General features: G+C 37.8%; 1 protein-coding gene across 6 annotated transcripts in view; it reads right to left on the bottom strand.

Annotated features, from left to right (window-relative positions):
• Ociad1 (OCIA domain containing 1) overlaps positions 1-8,180 on the bottom strand; it is a 28,336-nt gene extending 20,156 nt beyond the window's left edge. The window contains exons 1-3 of one of the 6 annotated variants that reach the window (XM_010640215.3): positions 8,051-8,180; positions 6,482-6,544; positions 5,985-6,065 (exon numbers count right to left, since the gene is read on the bottom strand). In XM_010640215.3, the coding sequence (XP_010638517.1) occupies positions 5,985-6,065; positions 6,482-6,539 (139 nt within the window). In that variant the 5' untranslated portion in view covers positions 6,540-6,544; positions 8,051-8,180. The other 5 variants (XM_010640221.3, XM_010640222.3, XM_010640218.3 and 2 more) reach the window with 5 other exon arrangements.
• Between the last annotated feature and the right edge of the window lie 3,936 nt (positions 8,181-12,116).

The raw sequence follows: 12,116 nt of genomic DNA, 5'->3' as shown, positions 1-12,116 counted from the left end.
AAAAAAAAAAAAAAAAAGAAAAGCAGTCCTATAAACACATATGGTTAAAAACTTAGAACATTTTAAATTAAAAATAATGCCATACTCTCAGCATTTGGGAGGCTAAGGCAGAAAGATTGCTATGAGTTTGAGGCCAGCCTGGGCTACATAGTGAGTTCAAGGCCAGTCTGGACTAAATAAGGAGACCCTATCTCAAAATGAAAAAACCACAAAAACATTAAAATATTAAACAACGTAATTCAAGAACCATCTGGACTCATGTTCTGAGAGGTAGCAATACATTAATTTTTGGGGGGGTATCAGAGATCAAACTCAGGACCTTGCATTTGTGGGGCGGGTGCAGCACCCCTGAGCTAAATCCTTGGCCCAGCAATATATTAATAATCAACTAAGACAACATTGTTAAAATTGACTTCTGAAGTTAGAAAAAGGGGAAAAACAGGTTAAAGGAGAGGCTAGAAGCAAATTACAAATAAGCTGCTAGTGAGTAAAGACAAAATTTCATGCATGCTAAGTGCCTTATGTGCATTGTCTCATTTACTTTTCTTTTCTTTTTTTTTTTGGTATAGGGGATTGAACTCAGGACCTTGTACTTGCCAGGCAGGCAGTGGCACCACTGAGCTAAATCCTGGCACCTTATTTACTTTTTATCACAATATTTGCAAACTAAATAATATTATCACCCCTTTAAAGATAAGGATACTGAGGATTAGAGATGTTAAGAAATTGCTCAAGGTCATACAGCTAGTTCAGTGGCAGGTTTCAGAATCTAATGAAATCTAATAGCAGATCTCAAGCTTTTAAACTATTACAATGAATCAAAATATATTTGAATGTAATCATATGGTGCCTGGGGAAAGAATTAAAAAGCATACATTTTAAATATTCCTTAAAACTACATGAAAATATTATGTATATATGCCTATTAACCCAGAGTAAAATATCCAAAGCTGTCATCACAATTTCAAACTTACATCTTAAAAGCAGCTATGAATAACTGTTCTCTACACTAGTAGTAACAGAATTCTTCAAGGACAGGAGTTGGTCCTTAGCTGACCAATATGGCAAGCAACTTGGTCTGAGAACTTGACTAATGAACAGTTCCCTACATTGACAGAAGTGGCCACTATGCCTAACCTGTTTATATAAACACAATTCACAGAAAACACCTGCTTTTTTCTGGGAGTCTGGTACTTAGGAATTAGACTGAGAGCCTACATGACCAGCCAGCCCCCAGTTGAAAAAAAAAACCCTGACACTGAGGTTCTAGAGACATGATAACACTTATAAGAGCTGTTACTAGGTGGCAGACAAATTAAATATGTCATTTGTGAGTGGTTCCATTGGGAGCAGACCCTTAGAAGATTGCGCCTGGCTTCCTCTGGACTTCACTCCATGCTTCTTTTTTTATTTTACTTTGTATCCATTCACTGTAAATTAATTTAAATAGCTACACGTGGTCAGTGGCTATCACGGTGAACAGTGCTGTTCCTAACCCAGGGTGGGCAATTTTCTCTATAAAGAGCCAAATGATAAGTACTGGGGCGTTGTGGTCCACTCAGTGTTTGTCCTAACTACTCAACTAATGTTTTATGGCAAAAGCACTCATAGACGATACATAAACAAATCAACATAGCTGTGTTCCAATAAAACTTTATTTATGGATGCAAAAATACTAACGTTAGGTAATTTGTACATGCAATGAAACCATCTTCTTCCTTTCTTTTTCCTCAATCATTTAAAAATGTAAAAACCATTGTTAGTTCACTGCATACAGACAGATTTGATCCATGGTCTGTAGTTTTCTCAACTTTGGTTTAAATTATACATGGGTAATTTAAGCACTGAAATAATTGAGACATTTGAATTGCTAGAGAAGCTTATGATTAAAATACATTAACTTTGGAAGAGGGCTCCACCAGGAGGCACAATCTGCAGAAACCCTACGGTTTGACTCCTTACTATTCTACTTACTAACAGATTTTACCTTGGTTGGGAAAATGGTTTCTTTAATGTTGGCTTGTTACAATGGCTTCATGTATTATCATTTAAGGTTTTTCAAAGGACAAATCCCTTTAAATAACAGCATCAATTCAGCTTGGTTCAAGGATTGCAACACGTAGCACTGAAGAATTATATAAGGATAAAAGGTGATGAGTTAGTTAGCCATCTCTACAATGGACAATGCTTCCTCAGTTAATGCAAAGAGTAACAATCAGGTTAAGGAGATTCTAGTACTAGTTCTTCCATTTACCGCTGTTAGCATATATCTCTAACTTCTCATGCTATAAAGGGATAATGGTTTAGGTCTCTGGTCTCTAACCAACTTATATGATAAAACTGAAAGACTTCAAAGGTTATCTAGTCTGCTTAATCAGAATAAACTGATGTCTACAAAGTCATATGCTCAAAGCAACACAAATGTTTAATTTGTAATACAGCTCAATCAAAACCCAAGTCTTATTCTCATTTAATGGGAATCAATATTATGTGACTCCTATATTTTGTTAATATAATGTAATGTTTCCTTAGGCAAATCAAAATTATTGCTGACCAAAACCTATTCTGCATTAGGACCACAGTGCCAACCATATCCAATACAAAGATCTGTGAGATTCCTTGAATTTTTCTCCCCTTACAATTAAATGCTACTCTAAATTCACCATTTTCAAAAGAAACTTTTATTTCATTAATCACAATAGCATCAACAGCCATTTAATAAAGATAGCCAACATTTATATAATTAACTGAATCATTCCCCATAACAATTTTATGTGATAGGTAGTTACTGTTCCTGTTTTACAGATAAGGAAACAAAACACAAACAGGAATTTGTCCAAAATCTCACAGCTACTATCTGGATTTGAATTCACATAGGTAGGGTCCAGAGTCCATGGTCTCCTTATCATACTTCTCATTTGAAAACCAGTGGTACATATGCATGAAATATTTTCATACAATGTAAAATTTATGCAAATTGGAATTAGTATGACTTTTCAGTAATTCCAGAAGGTGAGAATTAAGTTGATCTTTTATGTAATGATTTTCTTCACTACCTGTGTGTGTTTGAGCCACATTGGTTTTTGGGCAGCAAGTAGGGCCACAACTTTAAAAAACTGGAAATATAAGTTACCTTCATAGTTATACTTTAAAATTAACAGAAAGTAGATCAGAGAAGAAACAAAGTTATCTTAAAAGAAAATAATCTAAATCAACAAGCCTAATTTTAAAACAAGATGAATATATTTAATACACCTCAAAAAGGTATTAAAGTTACCATCAGTTCTTTTCTACGTATTCCTGCTTTCCTCATTAAAAGCCCCAAATTGATACTCTCCAGAGTAACATGAATTCCATTATTCATTTACAATATATGGAAATTGCATATACTACATGGAATACCTTAAAGATATAAAAACTACAAAATTTCCTAGCACATGACTATCAAGCTCTCCTGATAATTGTATGTTGAATTTCCTACCATCTGGTACAGCTATAGTCTTGTATGTATTGAATGATGTTATAATATGCAACAGCTAGGTTATTTCTGCTTTAAGAGTTAATTGTTGGCAAGGCATGGTGTTGCATGCCTGTAATCCCAGCACACTGAGACTGAGGCAGGAGGATCACAAATTCAAGCTCAGCCTGGGCAACATAACAATTTAAGAGACCCTGTTTCAAAATTTTAAAAAGAGCTAGGGATGTAGCTCAGTGCAGAAGCTCTGAGTTCTACCAAAAGAAAAAAAAAGGTCAGTTGCTTCTGTAACTGCTGCTGGTTGTTAATTTGTTGACTGCTGTAATTTCCCAGTAAACCAGATATAATATACAATTAACAAGCTGTTTTTTTCAGCTGGTCCTTATTACACGTTTTTTTATCTCTTCAATTTGGGATTAATCTGTTTTAATATACAAAAATTACTTATTTTTTACTGTTCATATAACCCTACTATTGTCCTACTATTAATAGTCATATATGCATAAAATCCTACCTATGGATCAATTCGCTTATGTACTTTTAGCAAAATGTTACAGATATTTAGAGTGTTAAACATGCAATGGCATAAATCTACCAGACAAAAATAAAGCTGGATACCACAGTATTTATATAACCATTAGCCTAACATTACAATGACCGCAAACTATCAACAGACTTGTCTTTTCCTTAATCCTATTGTCATCAAGACTTGAAAATAATTTGTTGCACCATGAATATTATCATATTATATGTTTTTTCCTGCAAATAAAAAATTCTAACTGTACTGTTTAATCAGTAATGTCATAAACTGGACTATCTTGAAGTTATTACCTCTTTCCCTTCATTCCCTGTTAGTCAATCTTTTTGAAATCCTATTACATGTCCTTTCAAAAATCTTTCATCACCAACCCATTTTTTCCAGTCCAAATGACAAAGCAGTCAACTACTTCTCAACAACTATATGTCTAAGTTATCACCAAAGGCTCATACTTCTCATTCTTCTAATCTACAACGCATAATCTTCTTCTGAAAGCAAATTTACATTATATCTACTGACCAAGAACCTAAAAGATGTAAGTTAAATTTTAAGTACTCACTATGGCTTTGCTTTCTATTCTCAAGACTTGTTCCATCAGTTCAGCCTCAATAACAGCAATCAAGTTACTGTAGATTCTGCCTTTATTCAATTACAATTAATTTACCCTTTAAAATTCTTATTGCAGCTATTAACATAATCTTTCTCTGTGTTTCATGTGTTAGCTTTGTATCAACTGTATCAGGACAAAGCTATCTCATAAAACTTGTCTTCCAAGCAAAGCATCTAGTACATTTTAAGTATATATACTGGGCTGACTGATGAGAAGATGTATCTTTCTGTGATGGACTAATGGTTAACTTGTCCCAGCTGAAATGAATTAGCATGGTCTGGTCATGGGGATCCAACCAAGGGTTATTACCAGTAGCCATAAAAACAGAACCGAAGGGGAAGATCTTGGCCTGTTGATTTTCTAGAAGCTTACTCTGTATGGTTTTCCTGATGCGAACTAGGCTGTTCTCATCGAAGGAGGAGCTCAAGGACTTGCTATCACTGAGAATGACTGCTGTTTTCATCAGGGAACCTCTGATCTTCACCATGAGCATCCCTTCCTGGCTACAATGTGGATCCCTCAGCTTGGTGGCACAAATTCTTCATCTTACTGGCCTTTGAGCCTTCCAAGTGCAGATCCTCAATATGGACAAACACGAGACTTGGCTGTGGGCTCTAGACCACTAGCTGAACTCATGGAGGACACTGCCTTGGACTCTAAAACTTTAGCTGGACTTGTGTGGGACATTGCTGAGATCCAGGCCCTGAGCTGGATTCTTTGGGCCTTTAATGTGTAGTTAATCCTCTGTATTTGGCTTTTTGAGTAATTATCATAAAATAATCATGTAATTATAATATAATAAAATAATCATATGAATCATGTGTCCTGTATTTAATGTATTCTCTTGCCAAAACCCTGACTACAACACCTTCCTTAGCAATTTGCTCCCTTGCACTTTAAAATTTCACCCAGGCCTTCTGTTCAAATTACATCAACTATAAAAGGACTATAGTTTCCAAGTGAAGCAATACCTGGGTTTTGTTTAAAGATGACTGTATTTTATACATTGCTTTCAATAGTTTAATATTTAATATTTTAATATTGTTTTTAACATCTCTAAACCTCAATGTCTTCATCTGTAAAGTAAAAGCAGTAGTTATCAACCTTACAGAGTTGTTTTTATAAAATTCATGTACATATTACTACTATTCACAAAGCTGGCACATGGTTTTGAAAATTCTGCAACTACTTTAAAGTACATATACATCTATTTCCTAAATCTCTTTTAGCAACAACCATAGTAAGCCAAAGTGTGCCAATTTCTTCTGTATGGAGTTACATTAACCTCAAATAAAAATTCAGGTTAAAATTTCAGGTACAAATTTTAGATCAAATTACACTGATAAGAAAACTGAACTCACATCTGAACCAGAAGCTTTCATCATTGCATTCTGCAAACATTCTTCTTTCTTCCTCTGTCGGAATGTAATCAGCCCCTATGACTTTTTACCAAGGAAAATTGGAAAAATAACAAAATACCAATAAATCCAAGACTGAAAAATTAGCTCAGTATAAATATTCACGAAAGACATTTAGCATTTTTAAAAAAAAAATAAAGTAATGAAACAATTCGCTTGTAAACTTTTAGCAAACTTGGACATCAAATAGAATTTAGTACTACTACCTGCTAGTCAGAATTGGCTACATAATGTAGTTGACCATGTGCAAAATAAAAATGCTGGACCCTTTATTGAAATTACTAAGAATTTCAAGATGGCAACAGGAGAGCTAATATTAAACCAAATCTGGAGCTCTGTGTGACTGCCTCATGAGGCTAGTCCAGCTGCTAATGTTACTCAGGTAATTAGATTTTCTTTACGTAGAAAGTGCTTCTAATTATAAATAATATGATAGTTACGGGGAATTGGTCTTGGAACTTCTGCATTCGGCTCTCGAAAATCAGCCCGCCCATTCATCTTTCCTGTATCAAAAACATTTACATTACATATTAGGAAGTATCATGATAGTTCAAAGTAAATACCGGTAACAGTGCAATTACTAGTTTACATGGCAATTTAAAATACATTTATTGGGATGGGAATTCGCTCAGTGGCACTGCACCACTACTAGCAAAAGGTCCTGAGTTTGATCCCCAATACAGGAAAAAAAATTTTTCTCAAATCTACTAAAAATTACTACATGTGAAGTACCTGACATCAAAATAACTAAATAAAAACTTCATGAACCTACAAATTAATTTGGGCTCATTATTCACAGTTGGTCCCTTAGTTTAAAAAGTTGAGGTGTTCATCAGCATTCACTAGGTGATGAATATAAGGTTAAAATATTAAAAGATATCAATAAAACTGACATTTTTCCTCTTCAAGCGTGTTTATTTCACATTATCCTGTCTTGGTTCTTTCAGAAATCTATCCTAAATGATTTGGGTGACTTGCCCCAAATAAGAAAAATCTCTTCTGTTTCCATTTTTTAAATAATCTGGAAGCGTGCAACCTCCCCCACAAAGCAGTACTCAAAAGAAAAAAAAAAATCAAACAAAAACGTCATATCCTCTTGTGATGTAAGGTCTACAGCAAACTCTTTACCTTCCAAACTTTCCTCCCTACCTCCAAATAATCTTCAAATTACTTTTGTACCAATACAAGAGACTAAAGACACACAGCATTCCAAGAATGTACGTTTTAATTTTGAGATCAGCATCACAGATAACTATATTTTAAAGCACAGTATCAGACAATGATTATTTTCATTTTTACAATTTTACATAACAGAAAACGGTATAGAGAGAATGGCAACTGGGCCCTTCCTTAATTCATTTAGTAAACAAGCCAACATCGAAGGCTTACGACAATGCCAATTCTTTACGGAAGAGGAACAGGGTAAATTGAATTCACAGATAAAGCCTTTTTTAAAAAAGTAAACTGCTTACATTTTAAAACCGTATTAGACAAATGAATCCCTCTTAACTTTCCACCAACAGCATCTTTGCTATAGACTGTTAAGGCTGACACCACCATTTTAAACTCGCTATTCCAAAGAAAAACCCTGAAATGAACCTTCACTGGTCTGACTGTCCACTCCCTCACTCCATCTACCACTCATCTAAACGTCTCCTACCCACCTGTCTCTAGTGAGCTACATCCCAACACACGTCAGTCACCACGAATTTCTCCCACCTGCAAAGCCCAGAAACAATCCCTCGCCTCTCGCGGTCACCAACAATAAAAAGCGCGAGACCCAAAGCGCAGTTAATCCACCTTCGTAGGCAGGAAAATGGCGGAAGGGGCAAAACGGCGGCCACCCGCGCGAAGGTGGTGAATGGAGAGGTGGGGGGTAGGGCCAAAACAGGGCTCTCTGCCACCTCACCCACCTCCCAAATCCAGCGGCCACGGCACGTCGAGCCCAAGCTATGCGGGGTAGAAGCGGAAGAAGAACCTATACGCCGTAGGGCAGGAGGAACACTTACCAAACTGCAGCAAGGGGGAGGGGATGGACTGCTACGCGGCCGCCTAGAAGTCACCCAGATTCTGGCTCAAAGAGACTGCGACCCGGAAGCACTGACTACCTGATACTGGAAATGACGTCACAGACCCCCGGTAGCCTGAACACCGGCTTCCTACAAGACGACCGCGATGCGCACGCGCCCGGTTGCCCCGCCTTCTGCTGGGCCCGCTTGTCTCTTGGTGCTCTCCAGCTGCACTGCGACTGCGCTGGTGGTCGCTGCGCTCCGGGAACCAAGCTCCACCCTCTCTTGGGACCTCTGGAAGCTTTGAGTTCTTGTGACGCACGTCGCTGGTTGCCTTGTGACAGGGTGGCAGGAACGTTCTAGAAGGCCTGTGTGTCCTCTCCTTCGAAGTTGCCGACTTTGGATTTCTCTGCTTGTAGGCTTTACGTAATCATTACACTCGGTAAGCCTCTGTCTAGGCTAAGCAGTGTAATTTTTAAGCAGGAGTCCTTTGCTGTCAGGCTCTCGAGACTAGTTTCTGACCTGTTGTAGACTCTCAGGCAGGAGGCATTGCCTCTGTGCGCCTCCGAGTTTACCTATCTGAATAATAGAAATAATGCCTACCTCATAGGATTGGTGGGATTAAAACAATTCTGAAAAAGGGATTTAAGTACTTAGTTTCTTTTAAGAGGAGCATACATTTGTTTGCAGGGCTCCTGACATACTACTGCACTTAAGTCAACCACCGTTCTGTGTGTGTGTATCTGTGTGTGTGTAGTGTGTGTCTGTTTTGCGGGGGGGTTACTAGGCGTTGAACCAAGGGTGCAGACTTACATCTCCAGTCCTTTTTATAGTATTTTTTTGAGACAAGGTCCAGCTAAATGGCCCAAGCTGGGCTTAAATTTGGTGATCGGAGGTGCTTGCCACCATGGTGTGCTCATTTGTTCATTTTTTTCATTCGTTCTACAATATCTTGTTGAATGCCTGCTCTGAACCAGGTAATGCAATAGTTAATAGTTCCAGTCCTAAACTGCTTTATCAGCTCCTATATACCATCGGATTTCTCATCTCTTTCTGAGCCCCTTTGCCACTGTCCACATTTCATATTTTTCATTGCCTCTAGAGCTACTCTAGACTTATTCTGCTGCAAGCATATTTAAAACAACTATCTAAAAAAATAAATTCAACCTTGTGTTTTTTTTTCCTTATAGCTTTTTGCTAACTCTTGCATGTACAGAATCATGTCATGGCCTTGAACCTTTGAGTCTCACACCAGTAAGAAGCACAGCCTATGTAAGGCATAGTGGTTGCACACCTGAAATTCCGGCACTTGGGAGGCAAAGGCAGGAGGCTCGCAAATTGGAGGCTGGTAATTTAGAAAAAGAGAAAAGGAGAAGGAAGGAAGGATTAAAAGACATTCTAGATGAGCATTATGCTAATATAAAACCTGCTTTTTCTTTGCTTTCTGACTAGATCGGGAGAGTCCAGAATCCAGTTTTATCATATTCTTTAATTTGCTAAGCCAGGTGCATAATGCATTGTATATTGATGAGTATATTTTCTGTTGACCACCAATTTCCCAACAATAAATTGGCCTGGTTGACAGGTATAGACCTCTTTCTGTGAGAAAAAGTAAAATTCTAAAACATTCAAGGTAGCCAGTGTTGGCACACACTTTTAATCCCAGCACTCTGGGAGGCTGAGGTAGGAATACTCGTTTCAGCCCAGCCTAGGCAGTTTAGCAAAATGTTTTTTGTTTTTTTAAAACAGGTCTTGCTTTGTAATTCAGGCTGGCCCTGAACTCATTATGTAGCCCAGGCTGGCCTCAAACTTGTGGCAGTCCTCCTGCTTCTGCTTCCCCAGTGCTGGGATCACAGGCATGCACCACCATGCCAGGCTAGCAAGACTGTGTCTTTAGAAAAAGTTTTTGTTGTGTGGTTTTTGTTTTGGTATTTTAAAGGGCTGGAGATGTAGCTCAGTTCAAAGGCCCTGGATTTACTCTCCTGTACTGTAAATAAGTAAATTATTTAAAGCATCCTGTTATTTTTTTCTTTTTCAAAATAAAGTTTTCTTAGAGGCTGGGGATTTGGCTCAGTGGTTTGGCCACCTACCTCACAAGGGCCCAAGTTTGATCCCCGGTATCAAAAAAAAAAAAACAACAACAACAAACACATACACACACACAAAATAAATTATTCTTTAAGGTTTATTGCCATTTTGTGTTTGTGCTGACAATGAAAAGTCTTTGAGTCTGAGCGTGGTAGCACACACCTGTAAACCCAGCACTTGGAAGGCTGAGGCAGGAGGATTGCTGTGAGTTCGAGACCAGCCTGGGCTACATAGTGAGTTCCAGGTCATTATCAACTACAGAGTGAGACCCTGTCTCAAAAAAAAAAAAAAAAAAAAAAATTCCTTGGGTGGAGTTGGTATATGTACATAATACATCCTAATTCCTTTTTAAAATCCCCTTTTCAGGGCCAGGGATGTAGCTCGGTGGTGGTCTCATACCTGCCTGGCAAATACAGCTGTGGTCATGAGTTCGACTGCTGGTACCAAAAATAAAATCTGACAGGCTGGGGATTTAGTTCAGTGGTTCTGGTGCCTGCCTCAAAAATAAAATCCACTTTCCCTTCTTTCCCTCCCACAATCTCTTGATCCCCTCCCCTTTTGTGTGGATGTGTACATAATGTATATAATGTTTACATTCCTTGTGTACAGTTAGTACATGTACATAACACATCTTAATTCAAAAGATTGTGGGATTGGGCCAGGGATTTATTTAGCTCATTGGTTCTGCTGCCTACCTCACAAGCTCAAGGTCCCAAGTTCAATCCCCAGCACCCCCCAAAAAAAAGAATGTAGGATTTATTAGTCAATTCAGATCCTTGGTACTCTTGAATTGTCAGATCACCAGAAATCACTCTTACTGGATTAAATTAAATCAATGCTTCCAATACCTCCACCTTGAAGAGCCAATGAAATTACCATAAGATGTTTGTACTTAAAGACTTGCATGTCTGTTTGCTTGAGACAGAGTCTCACTATGTAGTGTTAAAACTGGCCTTGAACTCACTATGTAGTCCAAGTCCAGGCTGGCCCTGACCTCCTAGTAGTCCTCTTGCCTCAGCTTCCCAAGTGCTGGGATTACAGGCATGCACTAAGACATTATTTTTTAAATTAATTTAAAGGAATAGTTTAGAATACTCAATAATTTATATACATTAAACCAAAGTGATAAATTTCTTTTTTATTTCAGTATATCTTTTCTGAGGAACTCTTGCACTTTGTTAATCAATTTTTCAACATATTTCCATTTGTATTAAATTAGGACAGAGATTGTACTTTATGTGTTCACCATGGGCTAGCCAGTGCCCAAAATACATTTATCCATTAAAATGTAATGTCATAAAGCCAGACGCAGTGGTGCACGCCTGTAATTCAAGCACTCAGGAGGCTGAAGCAGGAGGATCACTGTGAGTTCGAGACCAGCTTGAGCTACATAGTGAATTCCAGGTCAGTCTCAACTACATAGTGAGACCCTGTCTTAAAAAAAAAAAAATGTAATGCACAGAAGGCTAGAAAAGAGATGATCAAGAAGATATGATCAGTCATATCAAATGCTAATAATGACTGATAATTAAAAACAATTAGAAGGTTATAACTTTTGCCATTGTAGTTCCATGAAAACCTACATTACAGTTGGTTGAGAAAAGAATGATTGTGGATAATGTAGTGAAAAATGTAGACTAGTTTTTTCAGAATTTTAGCTGCTTGGAAAAAACAGGCATAAATGGTAACTGGAGGGAGAAATGAATGGATAAAGATGAATTTTTGTTTTATGACATACAGACTTGATTTTAATTGCAAATGTAAAAGACAAAATAGGAGAAAGCTTTTGAAAATAAGGGTGAGAGGGGATAATCTGCACAAGGCAGATCTCTCAATTGGTGTCTCCAAGAATGTGTTACAGGGCCTGCCACACACTGTTGATAACTCCCTGGGGCCCCTGATGGGCTTGTGGGCAGAGTCCATGGGCCTGTACCTTGAGCAGTCTTTGGGGTCTTCTGGGGATAGATAAATGGTAGTC

Source organism: Fukomys damarensis, unplaced genomic scaffold (genome assembly GCF_012274545.1).
Source record: "Fukomys damarensis isolate Sample0158 unplaced genomic scaffold, DMR_v1.0_HiC HiC_scaffold_35, whole genome shotgun sequence".
Classification (NCBI taxonomy): domain Eukaryota; kingdom Metazoa; phylum Chordata; class Mammalia; order Rodentia; family Bathyergidae; genus Fukomys; species Fukomys damarensis.
The sequence above is the reverse complement of the archived record's forward strand: the minus strand, read 5'-3'. Positions and strand labels throughout refer to the sequence as shown.